This window comes from Sphaeramia orbicularis, chromosome 6 (assembly GCF_902148855.1).
Source record: "Sphaeramia orbicularis chromosome 6, fSphaOr1.1, whole genome shotgun sequence".
NCBI lineage: Eukaryota > Metazoa > Chordata > Actinopteri > Kurtiformes > Apogonidae > Sphaeramia > Sphaeramia orbicularis.
In genome coordinates, this window is record NC_043962.1 from 15723572 (window position 1) to 15750193 (window position 26622).

The following is a 26622-nucleotide window of genomic DNA, read 5'->3' on the forward strand; positions in this document are numbered from 1 at the left end:
TGATTCAGGCAACACATAAATTTAAACATCAGAAGATATTTATTCTATAATACGTGAGAGCGAAAGAGTCAAATTCCTTTTTGGTGTGCACAAACTTGGCCAAAAAAGTTGATCCTGATTCTATAGTTTATCAATTCTATGTCTCATTTTTTTTTTTTAATTATTAAATTTCTGTATTTTACCAGATGCAAAAAAACACTTTTGCCGTGTTTCCACTACGTGGTATTGGCTCGACTCGGCCATTTTTTGTTTCCTTCACGAGAAAGGACCTGGAATCTGGTACCCGGTACTAGTTTTTTGGTATCGCCTCCACTGAGGTTCCAGGACTGGGGACCAGATACTAAAAGGTGACATGTAAACACTGCAGACCACTGACTGGTCAGAATCATCTCTGTGACCCGCTATTTTACAAAAAACAGATGCAGAAGTTGACAGTAAATATAACGGTAGGTTAATCCACATGACAGCCTGTAAAACTACACCATGGTTTGTCGAGGAGGTTCAGACGTAAAAATTCAGCATGAGCTTGACGAGACAACACGCAACGAGCGAGTTTATCAGCAACTCTGAGCAGATGACACGGAAGTAACGCACCGCATTGCTATGACGTCCAGGTGCTGTAAAGTCTGTAGTATCCTGTAATGGAAACGGTCTCCAGGAATAGGACCTGGTACCTGAGTCGAGTTGAGCCAAGCCAAGTCGAGCCGATACCACGTAGTGGAAACGCAGCATTAGTTTAGTTTTTATAGTTTGTCTCAAACTTTGAAGTAATAAACAAAAATGCAAAGAAATCACTTACATATGCACTTAAAACATGTCATCACTTATTAACCACTATGCTACTGGTCCAATCTTTCAACCGACTTAATTTCCTCTTTACGACATAAAGTATTCTGAACTTACGGTGTTTCTTTTCTTAACCCTTTCGTGCATGAAATATGAGAACCTTAAGATTTTTTTCCTGACTGTTTTTATTCCTCTTTAGGCATGAAAAAAACAATGCGATTGAAATTTTCTTTAATGAACCTATTTTTCATGGACTTGAAAAAATGTCCACTCAACTGGACATCATGCATTTGATTTTTAAAGCAAAGAAATATGTATTTACTGATACTGTGTGAAAACTATGAAAAACAAACATTTTCATGCTGCTAATCTGATGTTTTCTCACATTTTAACATACTCTAATACTAGTCATTACTCATTTCATGGAGAGAATATGCAAAAAAAACAAAACTTTCTTGTAAAAAAGGAAAAAAACTGTTAATTACAGTCTAATAACAGTTAGCAAATTTTTACACTCAAATATGTTACTCCAGATCAGGTTTATCAACAACAGCCAAGCGACGGTAATGGTATGAATGTCAGTGCATGTGATGATGCATGAGCGTCCACTGTGTTGGCTGATATGGAACTAAAATAACACAATCCATGAATATACAAGAGAACAGCTGTAGAATAGCTGTCCACTGTAGTGACCAGTATGCATGAAAGGGTTAATCAGCTCATTAATTAGGTGGTAAAAACAGCCAGTTGTTTTGCTATAACCTCATCTGAGTCAACTGCTCTTCCTATAGCTTAAAGCGTAGACACAAACTACAGACCTCCAGGTAGGCAGGTGTGGCATGTGGTTAATCTCCACTCAGCCTGTCAATCAAACACCGGGACCACAGGTGAACTCGTGACATCACCACCTGTCCGTGGCGCCGTCACCTGACAACAGGCCTCCCTTGTCTTTTTCACACCCCTCCTCTCACTCTCCCTGTCCTCCTTTTTGCAACTATGTGCACAAATACTCCTTTTACGAAGACTTCAGGTACTAACAATAGACACACCTACAGTTTGTGTGAGTGTGTGTGTGTGTCCCCACCCTTTAAACACAAGATACCAGGAACAGGAATTTCTGAGGCGGCTTCAGACTTTGTTTTCTCGTCGTTTCGTAGCCCCAAAGGCAAGACACTCAAAAAGGATCATAAGGAACTCTCCGCTCAAGTTCTGCCTCTTATTAAAAAAAAAAAAGCGTAAAAAATGCTGTCTGGTGAGTTTCATTAAAGCAGCACCGTCGGAGAAGATACTGCCAGGTAAACAAACCACAGAGAATGTATTTACACCATTTTTCCACACCTTACACCTTGATTATCCATATTACAGCTTGAAACTGTTAATAGTACACAAGGTGGAAATTACAGACCTCAGTGATCGGTCTGTGTTCACAAGATATTCATTACATCGAAGGTGGCAACAGCAAATGATTGTCACATTTTACCATAGACTAAAAAAGAGAAAAAGGGCAAATTTACCAAAGTGTGACTATGAAATCAAAGCCAAAAGAGAGAAGACACCATTTAAGAGATGCAATGAAATTAAAGAAAAAAAAATAAATCAGAAAATCAATTAACTCACCCTGCACTTACAACAGAACAGTGGAGTAAAGTGTATCCTCAGAGGACGACCACTACTTTAGCAATATGCGTGTGAGAGTGAGTGTCCCAGAAGAGCACTATGTTTAGGTTCCTCGCGATCTTCCCAGGCACCAACATTTAGTGACTCAGCTCAGAAACACAACTCGGAGCAGTGAGTCCAGACTCCTCCCTCATTCACTCTCTCACACACACACTCACACACACATATAACCGTATTTAAGTGGCTTTTTAAAAAGTTCAGAGCCGTACATGTGACAACACCAGCGCAACCACATACACAAAATTTCAATGAAGACACTTCACGTAGTCATTTAAGGTATTTGAAGTCCAACAGTCAGGTGCAACAGGATCGGTCGTCATTAGCTTCCTCTCAACTGTTTGCAACAGGATTTCATTTGTTCTAACCTGATTGTGTAATAGCATACACATGAAACCTATTGCAGAGTGTTGTTGCTATTGGAGAGACTTTGTTTGCAGAGCAGCCACAACTTCACGTTGCATATACACTGTAGTTAAACATTAACAAAGGTTCAGTGAAACTCTACGACCTCTACTGATCCTCCAGTTGATCAGTTCTTCCTCCATATGAACATTCAAATAAAAAATCATCTGAGTGAACACATAAAGAGTGACAAATGGAAAATTCTGCACTGTTAGCGAAAAATCGAAATCAAAATGAATGAAAAAATTAACCAAACATCCCAAGAAAACTACTTTTACCCTCAAACAAGCATGTACCTTTTGCAGAAGTTACTACAGGGAACTGCGACTTCTCCATGATTTGAGTCTCTGAGCTGCTCTCAGCGTTGTGTTCTCTTTGGAGTAATTGCTGATGTGTAATATATCACCAATCACATGGTTTAAAACAACTGAAAACACAGGAAGCTATACTTACATTTGGCCTGTGACGTTTGTGAGGACATAAATATATCTTGTGAAAGTGCCGTGTGAAAAAACAAACCACTGTTAAATAAGTGCTTGTTGTGTACTGACAGAAGAAGATAAGATTCTCCTCCAAACCTGTCGAACCAGTGAAAATTCCATTCATGGAATTCCTTAAAAATGACTCGTAGCTATTCTATCAGAGCTGCTGTACTCCAAAAGCACTTAAGTTAAGGATCAAGTTCATTTATATCTGATAAGTACTTGAACTGATAAAACATCCCAGTGTGTTTTGAGCACTAAAAAACTTAGTGTTTCCACAGTAAAAAAAAAAAAAAAAAAAAAAAAAAAAAAAAAAAATCCTGCAGGTTTGGGCAGGTTCAACCAAAATAGAAGCCTCAAACTGACAACAAAGGTACAATGTTGAGTTAATTAAATGAAAACTTGACATGGCCAGTTTCTGCCTTGACCTCTGGCAGTCATTAGAGGCTGCACAGAGCTGCACTCATCATTTCTTGTCAGAGTACGAATATAGAATGTTCCAGGAGGCTGCGAGCAAAAGAAATTCATTTTTTATCACTCGTTCAAGTCGTTTCTAGCTTGTTCTAAATTTATGTGGACTAAAAAAATCAACCAAGTCAAGTAGAATCTTCATTAAAGTCCAAGCAAGAAAAGCCAATTAACAGTCATTGCTCAGGTCCGGACAAACCAAATCATACAAACTTCGAATGGTCTATCCTTTATGACATGGGTGTCCAATCCTGGTCCTCGAGGGCCAGTATCCTGCATGTTGTAGATGTTTCCCTCTTCCGACACACCTGATTCAAATGATAAGCCTATCATCAAGCTCTGCAGAAGACTGATAACCCTAACCATCAGGTGTGCTGGAAGAGGGAAATATCTAAAACAGGGGTGTCAAACTCGTTTTGGTTCAGGGGCCATATTTAGCCCAATTTGATCTCAAGCGGGCCAGACCAGTAAAATAATGACTTAATAACCTATAAATAATGACAAATCCAAGTTTTTCTTTTTGTTTTAGTACAAAAAAACCCCAATTAAATTATGAAAATATTTACATTTTACAAAAAAGATGTGAATACCTTGAAAAAACAGATTTCTTTTGAAAAATGTATGCGATTTTAACAATATTATGCTTGACTTATTATTTATACATGTACATTTACACACAATGTTCCATAAACATTTGGTAACAGGCAGAATATTGTTAAAATTTTGGAGTTTGGAACTAAAATTTGAACAATTTCTACAATATTCCATCTCTTATTAACACAACTACAGATCACAGCGGATCCATAAATGCACAAAACATTTAGTAACAGGCAGAATATTGTTAAAATTGCACATTTCAGGTTGTTCATCTTTGTTTTAATTTGTGTATATATTTGCATTTTCTTGTGAAAGAATAGTTATGTAAATATTTTCACAGTGTAATGTTATTTTTTTCACTTAAAATTTTTCCACATAATTTTTCCCAAAGAAAACTTGTCGTCATTTATGGGTTATTGTGTTGTTATTTTTACTGTAGATCACATTGGTCTGTATGTGGAACCTGAACCAAAATGACTTTGACAACCTCAGATTAATTTTTGCACTTTCGTCCCGCGGGCCAGATTTGGCCCCTGGGCCGCATGTTTGACACCTGTGATCTAAAACATGCAGGATACTGGCCCTTGAGGACCAGGATTGGACATGAAAATGTGAGACTTCATCTTACATTACAAGTATTACAATGAACAGCCACAGTGGGTGGTGCTCTAATACGATACTCCATTTCTCTATTCCTTCTGTCTCTTATTTCAGTTTGACGATGTTTTACGATGATCATCCGATTGCTTTAGAAATGTCAATAAATCATACTACAAAAGTCAAATGTGACCTCTCAGTATGTTTCTGAGCAGAATGACTTGTCAAGTTTTCAACCACAAGTCAGTCAGTTTGTGTCAGATTGATACTAATTCTAAACCAAGGCAAGGCAGATTTATTTGTATAGCACAATTCATACACAGGGCAATTCACAGTGCTTTACAAAAATGGAAAAGAGACAGATTAAAAACACACACTTACAATTAATACATAATGTTGAGGCTTTCATCAGTGTAAGTTGAATAAATGCTACATCCTACAAATTGTGACGTAATGATGACTTAAGTCACTGTTTTTCTTTTTTTTTTTTTCCTTTTTTTTCCCGCCACCACCCCCCCTCTTCGGACGACAACTGTATTTTTAATTACAGCTTGTGTTTAAGTAACAATTTCAAACTTGATATTCACATGTTCATTCAATCCTTGCTTGTATATAAATACAGAGAGAGGGCTCATATAGACGAAAGTGTAGAGGGACAGGACGAGACAAGACAATGGGACAAAACGGATATAAGACAAGACCGTGGGACAAGTGTAAGTCACTATTTTTCAACCTTGGGGTTATTACTAATAAAAGTATTTTTTAATGATTCAATAAATATTTCATTATGGTTAAAACACCACACACTTTTCGTAAAAAGTTAATATAATGCAGGATATAATATCTGAGAGGGCATATCTTGATTGACCTGATCATGTGACTGTGTGCGTTTCTACGCTTCAACCTGCCCGGACACAGTCGCATCAGAAAACCGGATTAAACAGAGAATGGAAAGATTTCTTCACCCACCCGACCCCGCTAGCACATCTTCAAGAGAAACTGAGAAGTAGACACCAAAAAGGTGCATTATATACATTATATAGCCTGAATGCCATCTAAAATTAACATTTATATGCAACATAGTATTACAAACTATTACATGACCAAAAACAAATTAATTTTAGCAAAAAAATGTCTCAGCTTTTAATATCTGGGGTCACCAGAGCTTTGTGACGCTAAAATGGGGTCACAAGCCAAAAAAGGTTGGAAACCATTGAGTTAAGTCGAGTCATATGGCTTAAGTCCCCCACCTCTACTGTGTCAGCACCATGGATTTTATTTAAGTACTGTGATATATCATATGTATTTTTGTCTGAACATTTGCACAGATGGTTTATTAACCCATAAAGACCCAGAGCTACTTTGGTGGCAGTTCCCAAATTATTTTTTCTCTTTATTTACCCTTTTTTTTGGTGATTTATCACCATTAATTATATTATCCTCTGTATTTTGCATTTTTTTCCCAGTGAAAATCTGGTATTTTCTTGTTTAATTCACTAATCATGTAGATGTTCATTAAAGCTCAGATAAAAGTAGAGGGTTCTTATATCAAAAACAGGGAAAACTGAAGAAAAAGTTAATTTTCCAATGAAGATATAAATAACTGAGTATAAACCCTCAAGCATCTTAGTGCATATGAAACTGTGTTTTTGTTGCCTGTAATGAGGACAAGTTGGTTAAATTTTAGCATTTTCTCCGAGTGTTAAGACCCAGTCAGGTTTTAGACTTTTAAGAAATCATGCCAAAAAACCTCCAGATATTTTGTGTTAAAGGGGTCATATTTTGCTAAACTCATTTTTATTAGTCTTTGGTTCATTTATTTGTGTACTTGGACCCTAATAGTTCCAAAAGTAGGAATTTGAACCCTCCAGGTGCTGCAAAGCTATCTTTATATTAATTTCAACAAAAATCGAGTGGATTTCTACAACCTGTTTTAATTCCCTCTTCATTTGTTATGTTTTATAACTAGCTATGTCATGACATTTGTACATATAAGGTCAAGACTTCTGACGAACATTTCTCCGAATACACCATAATTGTTTATCAGCTGGAGCGGTTGTAGTAAAAACTGAAAATATGTCCAAACTTTGAGCCGACTACCTAAAATGTTCAGTTGTTGCTTGAACTGGACAGAGCAGTACGGTCAACAACCTATCACCATTAATTATAATATTATCCTCTGTATTTTGCATTTTTTTTCCAGTGAAAATCTGGTGTTTTCCCGTGTTTAATTCACTAATCATGTAGATGTTCATTAAAACTCAGATAAAAGTTGAGGGTTCTTATATCAAAAACACAGAAAACTAAAGAAAAAGTGACTCTTTCCAACAAAGATATAAATAACTGAGCATAAACCCTCAAGCCTCTTAGTGCATGTGAAAGCACAGACCGTTTGGGGGGGGGGTTCTGCGCATTGACTGTTAAATAAAAAAATAACAAGGTCACCAAAGCAGCCTGATTGCTCCACCAATTTCTCATGCCATACATCAGCACAGCCACATATCCCAGTGGATGCAAATATTTCTCACAGTTGTGCTACTGACACAGAAAGTGTTGCAGACAGGATGATAGATAACAGTTACAAACGGCCACAGGATTAGCCGTTCCTGTTCAACTACCCAGACTTTCTTCAGATTAACCCCCGTTTCATCCCCTAAATCCAAGGGCCAGTGTGGGATTAGAACCCCAGTCTGCTCTGTCCAGGAGCTGCAGGGGTGCAAAAAATGTTGCAGGAGGAGGGGATTTGATGACAAAGGACGACAGGGTGTGGGGACTGGAGGTGAAGCAAGAGACAAGAGAAAAGGTTCTGACGAGTAAGTTAGTGGTGTTACCTCTGACGGAACAAGTGGTGAGAACAGGGCAAAAGGTGACAGTGAAGCTTTCAGAGCACTGAAGAAAAAAATGATGAAAAGACAGAAAGGCAGGAAGTGTGAGGACATGATCAAACTAGAGAACTAGATGAGACAGACGAGAAGCCAGATGGACGAGGGGTAAAGGGATAGAGAGAGGGATTTAAGGGAGAGAATGAAACGGTATACATGAAGAGGGGAGAAAATGAGAAAAAGTGAAAAATAGGAATGCACAGCGGGGCTGGAGGAAAGCACTCATTCATCACATTGAAGCAAAGTGCAACACACACACACACACACACACACACACACACACACACACACACACACACAGCATAAAAATAGAGCAGAGACCAGCAGCTTTCTTTACACCCCTGCATAGCTGTAAGCTGCACAGAAGAGAGTTCTCACTGCCCTTCACAGCATCAACACCGTCTCCACTTGCCAATAATTGTTTTTTTTTCTTGAAGTTTACTTATGAGGCTGAGTTTGTTTAAAAGATAATATTTAAGCCATGTGGGAGAAGGATTTGGTACTGACGGATCTGATTCCAAATGTAAATGCCCTCATGCTGTGCATCAGATGTAGGATGTGTATGACTGCAATGGTTCTCCAAATGTAGTTGCATTAAGTCTTACGCTTTTATTAGAATAAGAAAAAAGAAGCAAAAATGAAACTTCTAAACCCATAAAGACCCAGTGCTACTTTTGCGTCAGTTCCCAAATGAAATTTTTCTCTATTTTTAACCTTAACCGATTTATCACCACTTATTCTAAGAACAAAGTTCCTTTTCAGCTCTGGTCGCCTATAAAAGCATAATTTAACCCATAAAGACCTAATTGCTAATTTTGCGTCAGTTCCCATATGAATTTTTCTCTCCATTTAACTATTTTTAAGTGATTAATCAGCATTTGTTATAACATTATCCTCTATATTTTACATTTTTCACTGTAAATTATGTATTTTTATAATTAATCTCCTATATGTAATTTAAAAACTCATTAAAACTCTAATTTTTTTAACCCATAAAGACCCAGTGCTACTTTTCAGTTCCTAAGTGATTTTTTTTCCCCCTTATTTTTAACCATTCTTAACTGATTTATCATCATTTATTCTAATATTATGTTCTGTATTTGGCATTTTTAAGTATAAATCAGGTATTTTCCTATATTTAATTCACTGATCATGTAAATGTCCATAAGAGCTCAGATTAAAGTTGAGGGTTATTATATCAAAAGCAGAGAAAACTTAAAGCTGCGTATGATTTTCATCACCAATTTTTCATCAGTTCTGTAAAACCCAAGTCATAGCCTAAGTATCACAAATCCATGTCTTTCCGTGAATACGCATCTGAATCTCTTCCCTCACGGTGAACCATAAACACTACATTTGTTTACAGAGCTGGTAGGTCAGTTGGGCATTTTTGAAAATTTGTCAAAACGTGTATTGTGGGAATTGGAGCTACACACAGCTGCAGTAGCAAGAGGCAATGAAGCCGTTTCCATGTTTGTTGCTGCTGCGGCTATAATGCGGCTGCGTGAACTGCGTGCACGTCGCGACAAATTTCCAAAAATGTGGTGTACACTTCAAAATTGTTCACCATGAGGGAAGATTCAGGTGTGTAATCACTGAAAGACTTACGGATTCATAATATTTAGGCTATGACTCAGGTTTTACAGATTTAATGGAAAAATTGGTGATGAAAGTCATACGCAGCTTTAAGATAAAGTGACTTTTTTTGTCAAATCTATCATTAACTGAACATAAACCCAGTCTGTCCATCCACTGTCATTGATCCAATTCCATGGGTTTTACTGGTGAACCAATGTTGTAGAAGATGACGATGTTTCCATGGTAACTACAGTCTCTGAATGTCCAAATGGGTCATATCCAATGACCATGAAAGGATGACAAACTGTATTTTACACCCATTATTTACATGTATTGATAGAATTAGTGGATCAACAAGTATTAAACAGTTACATCAGCAGACGGAAAGGTAATAATAGCTTTGGATTTTTCATTGTAGTTTAGTTTTATTTAGTTTTGACTTTTTTTTCTCTAATTGTTAGTTTTAATTAGTTTTCAGAGCAGGTTTGCTAGTTTTTATTAGTTTCTGTTATTTTCTACATGCTTACTTTTATAGCTTAGTTTTAGTTTTTTCATATCTTTTATCTTCTTTGCTGTCCTATTCACATAAATCCCAGACAGGACTCTGCTGCTTTCTCCCAACTTTAGTCTCCATGTTTCCAGGTAGAGTGTGGATGAGAAGATGACTCTAAACAACAAGTGATGACAAGTGACGGACCGTGAAATGTCATTTGGTGCCAGCAGCTAAAATTGCTTGAGGGAATTAAATCGATTTTATATTAATCCGACATTGAGAAAGACGAAAACAAAGGGAATTTTATCCATAACTTTTATACGTTTTAGTTTTATAAGCACACAATACAGTTTCAGTTATCGTTTTTTTCTCTTAATTATAGTTTTTATTTATTTCAGTTAACAAAAATGTTTTTACAATTCTAGCTTTTGTCATTTCGTTAGTTTTTTGTTAACAACAATAATCTTGGTAGACGGTGGACGTTTGGGTCTTTATGGGTTAATATAAAGGACACTGGAGACCACTATGGACGTAGCTTTACTCTTAACTACTGTTGTAGTCACATGAAGCTTTTACTCTACAAACATAAATGTATGTACTGGGGGGAAAAAAGATGCACTTTAAAGATGCACGTTAAAAAAAGTGTGTTCAGTTGAGTTTCGGGTGACATTGCCTACCTCTGGAGTGTTCGATTTTCACCGCCACACAAGCTCCCTCATCTGCGTTCTTGGCCTGGAAACAGCCAGGTTTGCCTCTCTTCTCTGCAACAACAAAACAAAAGATTCATTATAAAAAAAAAGTAGCAGACACACTTGTCGTAGAGTACGAGCACTTGAGAACTGGAGGATAATTTTAATACTTGACTCCTATCCGAGACAGCAGCTTCAAGCAATCTCAGGCAGCCCCATGTTTTATTGAAGAGCAGCACCAACTGGGTGGTACAGAGGGAAGATGAATACGGAGGAGGAAACGTGCCATGCCTTTTTTTTTTTTTTTTTTTTTTTGTAAGTTTCCAAGTCTGGCTAAAAACAGCAGCTGAGACAAGAAAGAAGACATGCATAAAGCCAGAGACGGTCAAATTTGTGGAGAATAGCTACTACACAGAGGCACGGAGAACCCCTATTACAGCTGTATTTATAAAGATCTGGAGTAAATTTGTGTTTGTTTTGAGAATAAAAAGGAATATACCGCCCCTGTGAGAAAGGAACCCTAATTAGTCTGTCTGTGATATGTAGGGCATCGTCTGTGGGGAGAGCTAACACTCTTTCAACACTGCCGTTTAATATGCACATAAAAGATTAAAGAGAAAATAGCACTGGTAGTAAAAACAATGATGGGCTCACATGAGTATTTCTACCCACACACATACGCACACATACACATAAATTGTATGAGTCAGATTGTTAAAGAGGTTCACGCAAACCCATGCCCCAACAGTCTGATCAAATAAAAATCCTCAAAGCTGCAGGATGATCAGTGCAGCTGCAGTGCCATCCGGCCCAATATGACAACTGTGCAAATTAAAGTTGTAGCACTGATTCATGTAAACTTAATTTGGTCTGATGTTGTATTATACATACAGATATTCTGTCATTTATATGTAATGGTGCATGAATGATTCAATCTATTATCAGATGACAAAATAAAGTGAAAAATTGAATTATTTTAGTTTTTTTTTTTTTTTTGCAGATTATTGCACATAAAGTTGGAATTATTTTGTTTTCAGACACATTCCTCTTTTTATTTCTATTTATACACATCAGTAATGACTTTTGACCAAGCATAATGATTACATACTGAGTCCTAGTTACACTTTATCGATCAAGAATGAATCATACTGTCACAATATTTCATGAGAAGTGGTAAAAATATTTTATTCCAATTTTATGGGCAAAAGTGTATTATTTTTCCATTTATTCCATTCATTCATAATCTACTAAAGACTACTACAGACATTCAATCAGATCCAAAAAAGATACATTTTACATACTGTGAGATGTAATATGATTATAAAATATCTATAATTAGAAATGTATGTTTGTTTGTTTAATTAATGCTTAAATAGATTTTTAGTCTCTGTGAATTGCTTGGTATTATTATCTTAATGTACTAAATTGTTCTTTGCATAAGTACTTAGTGCACTATCAGTCATAACTGAAGGCGACATAATGGAGCGTGGATAATTCCACACAAAAGCAAAGTAGACGAACTCGGTGTGAGGATGTGGGAGGTACAAATGGCTGGTGTGTGTGTGTGTGAGAAGGGGCGTATAATGTCCTGGCTCAGGGATTAAAAGAGGGCTTTCTCCACCCACCATCTGGACTCCTCATGACAGGTCTGCCTGCTGTTCACACACACACACACACACACACACACACACACACACACACACGGCCACACACTTACTTCATATTACATAGGTTGAACCTCAATCTGCTGTGTAAGTTCTGTATTCAGAGTATAACACGCATAAGCAGCTTATCAAGAGCATTATGTACATAGAACAGACACTTTGGTATAAGGACAATACACTGATTCAACTCAATGCAAATTCGACCATTTTGACCAAAATCATCATATTCTTATTAACCTATAAAGACCCAAACAGCCACTGGTGACCAAAACCATCTACTGATCTAAACTGTTTAATACCTGTTGATCCAATAATTGTATCAATACATGTAAATAATTGGTGTAAAATACAGTTTGTCATCTTTTCATGGTTGTCAGATATGACCCATTTGGACGTTCAGAGGCTCCGTAGTTACCGTGGAAACACCGTCATCTTCTACAACATTGATTCACCAGTAAAACTTATGGATATTGATCAATGACAGTGGATGGACTCACTGGGTTTATGTTCAGTTAATTACATATTTTACTAAAAATTTCACTTTTTACCACCGCCAAGGAGGTTATGTTTTTGCCAGCGTTGGTTTGTTTGTTTGTCTGTCCATGTTCAAAATAACTTGAAAAGTTATGGATGGATTTTCATGAAATTTTCAGGAAATGTTGATACTGGCACAAGGAACAAATGATTCAGTTTTGGTGGTGATCGGGCCGAGGGGGGGCAGATCTGCCATGGTGGAGGTCTGCGCTCTCGGAGTGCTTTTCTAAGTTTTCTTTAAGTTTCCTCTGTTTTTGATATAATAACACTCAACTTTAATCTGAGCTTTTATGGACATCTACATGATCACTAAATAAAATACAGGAAAATACCATATTTATCCTTAAAAATTCAAAATGCCGAACATAATATTAGAATAAATGGTCAGTTAAAAATCTGGAAAAAAATCATTGGGAACTGACTCAAAAGTAGCACTGGGTCTTTATGGGTTAAAAAGTTTCATTTTCCGAGGCTCCGTAGTGAACGTGAAAACACCGTCATCTTCTACAACACTGATTCACCAGTAAAACTCATGGAGTTGGATCAGTGACAGTGAATGGAGATGCTTGGTTTATGTTCATTTATTGATACATTTGCTGAAAAAGTCACTTTTTCTTCAGTTTTCTCTTCTTTCTTTTATTATAATAACCCTCAACTTTAATCTGAGCTTTTGTGAACAACTACATGACCAGTGAATAGGAAAAAAAGTGATGTTTACTGAAAAAACACAAAATACAGAAGATTATGTTATAATAAATGGCCATAAATCACTTAATACAAGTAAAATATATAGAAAAATATTTTGAAACTGCCACAAAAGTAGCAGTGGGTCTTTACGGGTTAACAGTGGGACAGAGTCACCGTACCAGCTCTGCAAACACAAACACCAGAATCCAAGTGTCTACTGGACTGGTTTTCTGAGATGTGGGTGGGAAAAAGGCCGAAGATGTATGATGGAGGAAATAGACCAGCCGGACTACTGGCCTGACCCTAAACTTCCCCTTCCTCTCCGTTGATTTCCTGTTTTTCATTTGCGGTAATCTTAAAGTCTCAACTTTTACCATAACAAGACTATGAGCACAGCAGGCGTGTCACATGAACATGCACACAGTGGACACTTGTGATTTATCAGGAAGGAATCGGGAAGTGATGCAGGTTTACTGAATCACTGACATTTTTCTGACATATGAAGTCACAGCCTCATTCTCTGATTCAACACCGCTCTTAAAGGGAGTCATATTTTGCTAAACCCACTTTTATTAGTCTTTGGTACATTTATTTGTGTATTTGTGGACCATAACAGTTAAAAAAGTTTGAATTTGAACCCTCCAGGTGCTGCAAAGCTATCTTTATATTAATTTTGGCAAAAATCGAGTGGATTTCTCCAATTTGTTTTAATTTCTGCTTAATTTGTTGCGTCTAGGGGTGTAAGAAAATACTGGTTCTACAATATATCGCAATATTTCATTTCATGACACTGTATTGATATTAAAAAGTACTGTACGGATATTTTTTTGTTTATTCAAATGCAGATATTGTGGAGGTTCATTTTTGTTTTTTTGTTTTTCTTTTTTGTTTATATTTTATTTATTATTATTTAACACTCTTTTATTAAATAATGTTAGTTCCTTTGTTGGGATTGCACAAAAATAATGTTGTGATATAGAATATGAACATTTGAGTGGGATCTTAACCCTTTCATGCTTAGTGGTCACTACAGTGGACAGTTATTCTACAGCTGTTCTCTTGTATTTTCATGGATTTTGTTGTTTTAGTTTCATATCAGCCAACACAGTGGACACTTATGCATCATCCCATACACTGCAATTCATACCATTACTGTAACTTTACTGTTGTAGATAAACCTGATCTGCAGTGACATGTTTGAGTGTAAAAAAAATTGCAATTGATATTAGACTGTAATTAACAGGGATTTTTTTTTTTTAGTTTTTGGGTTTTTTGCATATCATGTCCATGAAGTGAGTAATATTCAGTATTAGAGTATGTTAAAATGTGAGAAAACATCATATTAGCAACATTAAAATGTTTTTATTTCAAAGTTCTCACACAGTATAACAATAAATTCATGTTTCTTTGCCTCTAAAATTAAATGCATGATGTCCAGCTGAGTGGACATTTTTGTTACTCCATGAAAAATAAGTTAATAACAAATTCAATCACTTTTTTTTCATGTCTAAAGAGGAATAAAAACGCTCAGGAAACAAAATCTTGATTATGGTTCTCATAATTCATGCATGAAAGGGTTAAACTGTAATGTCTATAAAACCTAATTTAAGCTTTAACACAGGAAAATTATGTGAAATAGAATTAGATCCTGTTGTGATCAAATAAAAATGTTTAGTATTTTTGCATAGTATTCTTCAAGGAAATAATCATTTAAAAAAAACAAACAAAAAATTGCCTTTTTAACAGTATCATGATATATCGTGATATACTGTATCGTGATCCTAGTATTGTGATTTGCATTGTATCACCAGATTCTTGCCGATACACAGCCCTAGTTGCGTCTAGAACTAGTTACGTGATGACATTTGCGCATATAAGGTCAAGACTTCCAACGAACATTTCTCCTAATAGTTGTTTATCAGCAGCAGCGGTTGTAGTAAAAACTGAAAATATGTCCAAACTTTGAGCCGATTACCTAAAATGTTCACTTGTTGGTTGTATTAATAAGAAAAAAAAGCAAAATATCTCTCCTTTAAAACACTGAGGAGTAATCAGGTTCCTGTCTTTTATCAAAACCTGTAAACACACTGCGTGCTCTGCAGAAGGAGGTGCGAACACATTTTTGTCAAGTCAGATTAGTGTGCAAAAGCTGCCAGCTGGAAAAAAAAAGTGACATATGAAAATAGATGCACTTCATTCGTCTAAGCCACTATAATATGACAGTTAGTGTGTGGGCAAATGACTAATGGATCACTAATGTAAAGCGCTTTGGGTGACTTGAAAAGCGCTATAGAAATCTAATCCATCATTATTATTATTCTTATTAGCATTTCACTGACACAAAGCTGAATTGATGATAATAAAGGCTGATTTGAGGCACAGTGACGTCTTCAGAGGTACCGTAAATGATTACAGAAGACAGTTCATCAGCTGTGGAATTTATCTGCATGTGTGCATCCCAGTATCTTTAACTGTACTTTGAACAAACCTTTTATTTTATATGTTAATCTCCAGTCTGTTGATAGTGGCGTTGTCTCTGTTTACATATACTTATCTTAACCCATAAAGACCCAGTGCTACTTTGATGGCAGTTTCCAAATGAATTTTTCTCTCTATTTAACCTTTCTTAAGCAATTTATCACCATTTATTATAATATTATCCTCTACATTTAGCATTTTTTCAATGTAAATGATCTATTTTCCTATATTTAATCCCTTGATCATGTAGATCAGGAGTGTCAGACTCATTTTATTTCAGTTCCACATTCAGCCCAGTTCGATCTCAAGTGGGCCGGACCAGTAAAATAACAGTGAAAAAAGTAAAATTATATTATGATCAGGTTTACGTCAACAAACTTTCCTTAAAAATCTGGATAACATGAGCAACTTGAATTGTCTTAAGAAAAACAAGTGCAATTTTAACAATGTTACGCATTGGTTTATCAGTTTATCACTTACACATGTGGATTACGATCGCACAAAACATTTAGTAACAGGCAGAATATTGGTAAAATTGCATTTACTTTTCTTAAGGCATTTCTGTTTGTTCATATTTGTTCAGGTTATTCACATTTTTTGTAAACGTATAGTTTGGTAAAGTAAACATTTTCATGTAATTTAACTTTTTTTACACCAACAAATAAAGAGAAAGTTTGGGGTTGTCATTATTTATAGGCTATTATGATAATATTTTACTGGTCTGACCCACTTGAAATCTAATTGGACTGTATGTGTTTGTATGTGGAACTTGAATTAAAATGATTTTCAACACCATTGATTAATATCTTCAGTGTAATTTTTGCATTTCACAAATTCATCCTGTGGGCTAGATTGGACCCTTTGGCTGGCCGGATTTGGCCCCCGGGCCGCATGTTTGACACCTGTGATGTAGATGGTCATTAAAGCTCAGAGTAAATTCAAAGGTTATTAAATCAGAAACAGAAAACTGAAGAAAAAGTGGCATTTTCAACAAAAATATCAATAACAAGTGTCTGCATCCACTGTCATTGATCCAACTCCATGGGTTTTACTGGTGAATTAATGTTGTAGAAGATGACAGTGTTTCCATGGTAACTACAGAGCCTCGGAATCTCCAAATGGGTCATATCTGATGACCACGAAAAGACGACAAACTGCATTTTACACCAATTATTTACATGTATTGATAAGCTTAATGGACCAACAGGTATTAAACATTTTACATCAGTAGATGGTTTTGGTTGCCAGTAGATGTTTGGGTCTTTATGTGTTAAAGCAGAAAACAGACCAGAAGAGTTATGGTCTGTGTCTGACCCCCAAATGACATCTGCCACTTCTTCTGTGTTTCACCACAATTTCCCACTTCATTAAATGAGAACATAAAATCAGAACTAAATCTCCTACAGTCTGGGGTGCTGGTGGTGGTGTGTGTGGGGGGTGTGTATGTAGGGTAGGGGCAGCGGTTATATACGTGGGGGTGTGGTCCATAAATAATGTAACTAACGCTGGCGTGACACGAAAGTGAAACTTAACATGCTTTCAACGTCCAACTCCCGGCTTCCAAGCTTCTATTATACAGCTGATCTTGCACGAATCTGTTGTTGCCCCAAAGTTGTGGAACCACTTACCCGTAGATGTTAGACAGGCTCAGTCTCTACCTGTCTTTAAATCACATCTAAAAACACACTTTTTCTCATTGGCTTTTAATCAGTGAGTGACATGTTTCTTTTTTATTTTTTTTATGCTGTTTTTATCAGATTTTAATTTGTCTTTGTTTTTATGATGGTTGTATTTCGTTGTTCTTAGCCCGCTTTGCACCCTGTGTTATCACTGGTGTTACTTTCTTATTTACTTATTTAATCCCTTGTTTTATGTTTCGTGTACGGCACTTTGGCCAGCTGTAAAGTAAAGGTAAGTCAACTTAAAGTGCATTATAAATAAAATTGGTATGGTTATGGTATGAAATTATCACAATTTCAAACCTGTATCCTCTGGACCCCCTCCACTGCTCTATAGGCCCCCCAGAAATGCTGGGCCCCATGAATTTATCACATTTACCTCTCTGTTTACAGCACCCCAGCCTACAGTATATCTCACAGGGATAAAAATGAAAGATGTCCAAGAAAACCATAAAATTCATTACCTCCAGAAAGTTGCGACTTGGATTTTTACCTTTAAATGTTGATACTGGCACAAGGAACAAATTATTCAATTTTGGTGCTGATCGGGGGGGGGGGCACTGATCTGCCTTGGCAGAGGTCTGCACCGTGTTTTTCTAGTTTTTTCTTTTTGCATTTTTTTTGCATTTTTGCTTGAAAAATGACCAAAACACACATCAGTTATCAAAACAGCTGGCAATTATTTCTAAAAGATTAGGCAGCTCTAAATTGACCAGAACAATGCAGACATATTAGAACTAAGCTCAGACACTTCCTGTACGAAAACAAGCAAAACAGAGACATGACCTTAAAAAAAAACAAAATGTAGAAGTACCAGTTCACCAGAAAACCATGTGGTGGGAATTTGACACTTGTTCTTTCACCACATGACACAGTGCCATGTATGTTGACATAATAACGACAGCAGCTGCAGCATGGAACACCTAAAACTACTAATTGTTTCTAATACTGAAAACGATTTTGTGGACATGTAATATAAACATCTCCATAAAGTTTAATATGCCTTTTTGTCAGGTGTAATCTCCTCCTACACTGTTTCCAGACGACAACATGTTTAGAATATTTCTACGGTGACACCTACATTGATCTTGAAGCACCTGTGAGGGGGAAATTTTTCTGTTAAAATCATCACTTCCTTCTTCTTCTTCTTCCTTATTCTCTGTTTTAGTTATAGCGATCACATCCAAAACCAAAACAAACATGTTTGTGTTGTTGTTGAGCTGCTTAGCTGTTTAATATATATTAAAAAATCTCAAAAGTACCTGCGATCATCTGCCTCCAGAAAGTCTTCCTTTCCATAAAACACTCCTTGTCCATCTTGGATCTACTTGTTTTACTGTTTTATGAGCATCTCAGTGGAAATCACAGCCCTTTTCCTTCAGACACACGTCTCCTCGTCGGCTGATTACTTCATATCTGGGTTTACCTATCAAAGTCTTGGAGTACCTGCCCTGTCACTGTACAAACCGGTTCCTTGGAAACGAGAGTCGCCAGGTGTGACAGAGAGAATGAGGAAGGAGGAGGAGGCTGCCCTTCAAGATGGTGATTCACGGTCACTTTAACCATTTCCATAATAATGTTTTGAGTGTTAGCCAGTACTCAAGGACAGCAGCAGCAGGAGGAAACCAAGAGGAGGACAGAAACCGAAAGTGGGGGTGGGACGTCTTACTGTAAATTACACCTTAAGAAAAGTGAAGGAAAGAGTGGGAGGTGCACGGATGGATGGAGAAGTGTGAAAGATATGATTTAACCAACCGTAACAGTTCATATGTAACAATCTGAAGTCCTGCCAAATACACTCACAACCCATTTATACACTGAACAAAAATATAAACGCACCACTTTTGTTTTTGCTCCCATTTGTCATGAGCTGAACTGAAAGATCTAAAACTTTTTCTGTGTACACACAAGGTTTATTTCTCTCAAATATTGTTCACAAATCTGTCTAAATTTGTGTTAGTGAACACTTCTTCTTTGCTGAGATAATCCATCCACCTCACAGGTGTGGCATATCAAGATGCTGATTAGACAGCATGATTTTTGCACAGGTGTGCCTTAGGCTGGCCACAATAAAAGGCCACTCCAAAATGTGCAGTTTTATCACACAGCACAATACCACAGATGTCACAAGTTTTGAGGGAATATGCAATTGGCATGCTGACTTCAGGAATGTCCACCAGAGCTTTTGCCTGTGAATTGAATGTTCATTTCTCTACCATAAGCCATCTCCAAAGCTGTTTCAGAGAATTCATGAAGAAGACTGCGAGGAAAATGGTGGTCACACCAAATACTGACTGGTTTTCTGACCCCCCTGGACCACCCAATACAGTAAAACTGCACATTTTGGAGTGACCTTTTATTGTGGCCAGCCTAAATCACACCTGTGCAATAATCCTGCTGTCTAATCAGCATCTTGATATGGCACACCTGTGAGGTGGATGGATTATCTCAGCAAAGGACAAAGGAGAAGTGCTCACTAACAGATTTAGACAAATTTATGAACAATATTTGAGAGAAATAGGCCTTTTGTGTACATAGAAAAAGTTTTAGATCTTTGAGTTCAGCTCATGACAAATGGGAGCAAAAACAAAAGTGGTGCGTTTATATTTTTGTTGAGTGTAAATACCTTTTCTACTAGGATGAACCAGTTTTTATTTTCTGCCCTTATTTTCTGCTACTGTGCTTTTATGACACAGGCCTGACTGCATGAAAACACCTAATGTAGTGTTTTTCTACCTTGGGGTCGGGACCCCACGTGGGGTTGCCTGAAATTTCTAATTGATTACAAAAAAAAATTTACTAACAAAAATTATTGTGAGTTGATAGAGACAATCCCAATCCATAAAAGACATGACAAACTGTGAAGCTGAAACTGAAGCACTGTGGTTCTGTTTATCTTTCAAATGTTCATTGTGGTCGGTTTCAGATGCTGCAGCTCTTTCATAATTCATAGATTGAGTTATTGTTTTTTCAGTATTAATTGTCAGCCTTGTAAATCCAACCTGGACTGACTGTACATATCCTGACCAAGGAAAATAAAATTCTCCCTTTGTGCAGTAATCTACACCTGGCTTTTCTGCCTCCTTCCAAAATAATATACATTATATAGACTAAATGTCAATTAAAATTAACGTTTATTTGCAACCTAGTATAGAAAACTATTACATAATCAAAAACAAATTAATTTTAGCCAAAAAAAACAAAAAAACATCTGGGGTCACCAGAAATTCGATGTTAAAATGAAGTCACAAGCCAAAAAAGGTTGGGAACCATTGGACTAAAGTGTTAATTATTATTTGCAACATAGTATAGAAAACTATTACATGATCAAAAACAAATTTTAGCAAAAAAAGTCTTCATTTTGAATGTCTGGGGTTGCCAGAAATTTGTGATGTTAAAATGGGCTCACAAGTCAAAAAAGATCTGGAACCACTGCCCTAATCTGAACCCTGATTTACTGCACAAAAAAGCAATGTTACGCACTTTAGGTTAAAAAAAAAATTGAATCACAGATCACAGAGGGGGATCTGTAATTATCACAGAATGAGGAGAAATAGACATTAAAATACTAAAAAAAAAAAAAAAAAACCTTTATGCCTAAAAGGACAGAAGAATGCAAAGCATCCCCAGATTCATTTGCATAGCCGTCCTAGATTGAGATAACTTATATTCAAATGTATCTCATAAATAATGTAAAGGGCAGAACGTATTAATATGCCAAGTCACACCCCTTTAATCATTCTGAGATCCACGCTGGTGATAAAATGTGACTGTGTGTGTGTGTGAGCACATGTCTGAGGTTTTCATGGTCCACACAGCAGAGACTGGCTATTGAAAAAGACCAGATGTGGCTATCCTCATTCTCTCCTGTTTCCATTATGGACAATTACCGAGAAGAATTATGGTATTCGGCCACAAACATAATAGAGTGAAAATTAAAAGGCCTTGTAAAGCCTTTATGTGGTCAAGGCAACCAGATGAGACCCTATCTTCAGTTTATGTGCAGCAAACAAGGACATATGATGTAGCTTAAGCTGAATAATTGAATTCTGTGTTTAATTTCTTTAAAGAGACACAACCAATCAGAAAATTCCTTCCTTGTTAGAGTTCAAGGCAGTGAGGTTATGCACAGTACCCAAATGGTACCAAGACAAAGCTGTGCTGTAACAAAGTGAATGTAGTTTTAACCCATAAAGACCCAGTCCTACTTCTGTGGCAGTTTCCAAATTATTTTTTCTCTCAATATAATCATTCTTAATTGATTTCTCACCATTTATTATAAAATCATAAAATCATCCTCTGTATTTTATGTATTTTCCTATATTTAATTTTCTGATCATGTAGATGTTCATAAAAACTCAGATTAAAGTTGTTTTGTTATATCAGAGAAAACTGAAGAGAAGGTGACTTTTTCAACAAAATATATCAATCGAACACAAAACAAGCGTCTCCATCCACTGTCATTGATCCAACTCCATGGGTTTTACTGGTGAATCAGTGTTGTAGAAGATGATGGTGTTTCCACGTTTCCCCCATTCCACAGCTTTGACTTGTGCAATTCATTTTCTTCCTTTCCTACTCTGAAACTAACTGGTATACAGTAATTAACATTGTTAAATGAGTTTTGTTGTCAAGGAGTGTTCATGATTGTATGTGATCAGTGTTTGACCTTGATGATCAATAAAACTAGTTCAAAAAAATAAAATAAAGGAAAATCACCACAACGCTGCAAACAGGAAAAACAAAAAATGACAAGGAAAGCTGTGTTAAAAAAAAAAAAAAGCCTAAACAGTCTATGTTTATAGTGACCCCCCCACTGTACCCCCCATTCCACAGGTGGTGGGGGGGTGCACTGAGCATGCTCAGATGTGTATGAAAAGAACAAGGTCTTTTCAATCAGCACATTTTGACATTTTTCACATTGAACAGTTGAATTTTTATGAATATTTAATCCATGAAGACCCAGAGCTACTTTTGTGACAGTTCACAAAAGATTTTTTTCTCTTCACTTAACCTTTCTTAAGTGATTTATCACCATTTATTGTAAAATTATCACCTGTATTTTGCTTTTTTTCCAATGAAAGTCAGGTATTTTCCTAAATTTAATTCACTGATTGTGCAGATGTTTAGACAAGCTCAAATTAAAGTTGAGGGTTATTATATCAAAAACAGAGAAAACTGAAGAAAAGGAGTTTTGTTTTTTTTTCCAGTAAAATCTATCTTTAACTGAACATAAACCAAGTGTCTCCATCCATTCTCATTAATCCAACTCCATGGGTTTTACTGGTGAATCAATGTTGTAGAAGATGACGGTGTTTCAACATTCAATACGGAGCCTCTGAACGTCCAAATGGGTCATATCTGATGACCATGAAAAGATGAATAACTGTATTTTACACCAATTATTAACAAGCATTGACAGGATTAATGGATCAACAGGTATTTAACAGTTTAGATCAGTAGATGGTTTTGGTCGCCGGTGGCTGTTTGGGTCTTTATGGGTTAAGATACAGTATAAGACAGAGCAACATGTCAAGTTGTGATGCGTTGGTAGTTTTCACTAAAAACAGGAGCTTATTTATGGTTGGCAATGACAGAACATGAAAACACAGCAGGAGCCGGATATAGAAAGAAACACAGTATTAAACTGACTGAATGGATGAATTCTCAGAGGAAAAGAGATATACACACCAACTAAATCCCTTTTTGAAGGATTTTGTTTGTTGCGTAAGAATCACCATGTTATACAACCACAACTGGCATTACAAAATATCACCTGTTGTCAAATGGCATTTGTTAAACTGTAATGAAAATAAAAAGTACTAAACTCATAGATCAATGTACAGTATAATACAACATAACCAAAGGAAAAGAGCTTAAAATCTGGCCAAAACTAAATGTTTTAATTTATATTCCTGAATAAATAAAAACATAATCATAAAGGAACATCATAATATGGGTGTACAGTCACAGGAAAAAATTATTAGACCATCAAAAGTCATCAAAAACAATGGTTATGCAATCAAGTACTAACTCCTGTGTGTATCATGTGACTAAAACAGACAGAAAAGAAAACATGGAATGCCTAAAAGCACTGTTTTTGTCAGTACAATGCCATAGATATTGATGTAAGAACTGAAGTGATTTTCATTATCAAGAAAACATGGAAAATGGCTAGATATCAGCTCTGAAATTAAACTAATGAGCTATTTTTGTTATCATTATATTTGTCCAAACAAATGTACCTTTAGTTGTACCAGGCATTAAAATGAACAAGAAATTACAGAATACAAGGAGTGGTCTAATATTTACCTCCGCCAAGGAGGTTATGTTTTTGCCAGGGTCTGTCTGTCTGTTTGTCTGTCCGTTAGTGTGCAACATAACTCAAAAAGTTATGGACAGATTTGGATGAAATTTTCAGGGTTTGTTGGAAATGGGATAAGGAAGAAATTATTAAATTTTGGTGGTGATCGGGGGGGGGGGGGGGGCACTGATCAGCCTTGGCGGAGGTCTGCGCTCTCAGAGTGCTTCTAGTTTTTTCTGTGACTGTATCTTGTGATCCAGTACTTGTGGATGTGCATGTCTTATTGGTTTCACTATTTACAATCCATGTCATGTCATTGATAGTTGAACAAATATGCAAAAAAAAAACCTGCATTATAGGCCATGATTTTAGTAAGAAGGTTTTTTTTTAATGGTACAATTTCACTGGAGCTATCCAAGTGATAAGACATGTTATTTATGCCAAGACTTGCATGTTCGCCTGATTTAGCGGAAGGCTCGTCTCTGTAGTACAAGCCATGCTTCATTTACATAATATTGTACGTCGTGACATATTTTAACTTCATCAAATTACTGTAGATCCTGCGTTTTGGATATGGCACTTCAGTACTGCAATTAAATATTCAGCTATAATTTGCTGTGCGGTTTGGATAAAAACACTCATTTCTGCATGTTAAACTTGTGTATATTCTGGTAAATTATCGCTTAATTATAAACCTCTAAAGACATTCAGAAACATCAGCCTTGGGTGAAAGTGCTCACTGTAATAAGTGGTGTCAGGCACAACAAACCCTGCCACTTGCATTATAAGTAAATGGCAAGATTAAAAAAGAAAAAAAATCCTAAAAAATTTGAACTTTAACCTACCTTTCCCAAAATGTAATCACATCTATTCTGGGTCACTGGCAATCAATAAACCCAATTTGGTATGACTTGAACCAATAGATTTGCCGCTAAAGCAATGTTTTTCAACCTTGAGGTCGGGACCCCACGTGGGGTCACCTGGAATTCAAATAGGGTCACCTGAAATTTCTAGCAATTGATAAAAAAAAAAACAAAAAAAAAAAAACCTAACAATAAAAAATATATGGTGAGTTGACAGAAACAATCCCAATGCATAAAAGACATGAAAAAACTGAAGCTGAAACTGCAGCACTGTGGTTCTGTTTATCTTTCAAATGTTCATTGTGGTCTGTTTCAGATGCTGCAGCTCTTTCATAATTCATAGTTTGAGTTCTTGTTTGTTCAGTAGTGATGTGATGTTCACGAATCGAATCTTTTGAACGGCTCTTTGAAACAAACGATGGGAACCGAGTCTTTGTAAAGAGCCGTTCATTTTTATTTTTTTTAAAGGAGGGAGTGTCCGATTGCCTGTCAATTTAGCGTCACTGGGGAGGCATTGGCTTTATATACAGAGTAGAAGTGAGAGAACTCCTGATGTGATATCATTTTGATATTTACATTAGGGATATCAGGTGTTTTGCGATGTTACTTGAAGTATTTTATTTGCGCTACAGTTTTATTTAGGTATTTAAGTACTGTAATTGCAGTGATTAATCACTGTTGTTTTGTGCAATTTTTTTCCATTTGTTTACTCACATTTATTGTTCTGAGAATTGCACTACAGTTCAGGTATTTAAGTAACTGCAGGGATTAATCACTGTTGTGTTTTGTGCAATTTTTTCCATATGTTTACACACATTTATTGTTCTTGTTTTGAGGAGAATAAAATGTTATTTCATAAGGAAATGTTTTATTTTCTTCTTCATTTATAGGCTACAGACTAGTCCACATAATGTACCGTAATGTTTTTGGTCAAATTCCAGCATTTGTCTACTGTCACCTCTCATGTCATGTATTTAGCCCACACATTTGAACAAACTATGTTTTTTTTAAGGTAAGATAATATTTACTGCCGTGTCAATTAAACACCTTTAAAATGTAATGTCAATCATCACATGTAGCCTATTTAGTCATTAAAACATTGGTGTTTCAAAATAATGCAAAAAACATAAAAGAGCCAGTCTTTTGAATGACTCTTTTCAGTGAACGGCTCCCTTCAAAGAGCCAAAAGTCCCATCACTATTGTTCAGTATTAATTGTCAGCCTTATAAATCCAAGCTGGACTGACTGTACATATCCTGACCGAGGAAAATAAAATTCTCACTTTGTGCAGTAATCTACACCTGGCTTTTCTGCCTCCGTCTGTAGTAATATACCTAAATGTCGTCTAAAATCGACATTTATTTGTAACATAGTATAGCAAACTATTACATGATCAAAAACAAATTAATTTTAGCAAAAAAACATCTAGGGTCGCCTGAAATTTGTGATGTTAAAACGGAGTCACAAGCCCAGAAAGGTTGGGAACCACTGGATTAAAGTGTTAACAAAGAAAGAAAGAAACGAAACCAAAAACAATACCCCTTGCCTAAATCCATAACTTAAATAGAGATGTTGTTGCACATGCAGCTGACAGTAGTTCATACTGAAACTCTCAATCCCCCTCTTTGTCCTCCTTCCTTCATCTCCTCTCCATTTCCCAGCATGCTCCCAACATGGCCCCAGCATGTGAATATAAGCTTTTAGCATGATCTCAACGTGTGCTTTGGCCTATGTCTAATGAGGGCAGGCCAGAGTGGGTGAC

At 36.4% G+C, this 26622-nt stretch overlaps 1 protein-coding gene across 1 annotated transcript in view; it reads right to left on the reverse strand.

Moving 5' to 3' along the window:
* The window catches only part of fgd4a (FYVE, RhoGEF and PH domain containing 4a), a 119977-nt gene that overhangs the window by 44033 nt on the left and 49322 nt on the right, over positions 1 to 26622 (reverse strand). Inside the window, 1 exon segment of the mRNA XM_030135664.1 lies at positions 10640 to 10723. Within this exon segment, the coding sequence (XP_029991524.1) occupies positions 10640 to 10723 (84 nt within the window).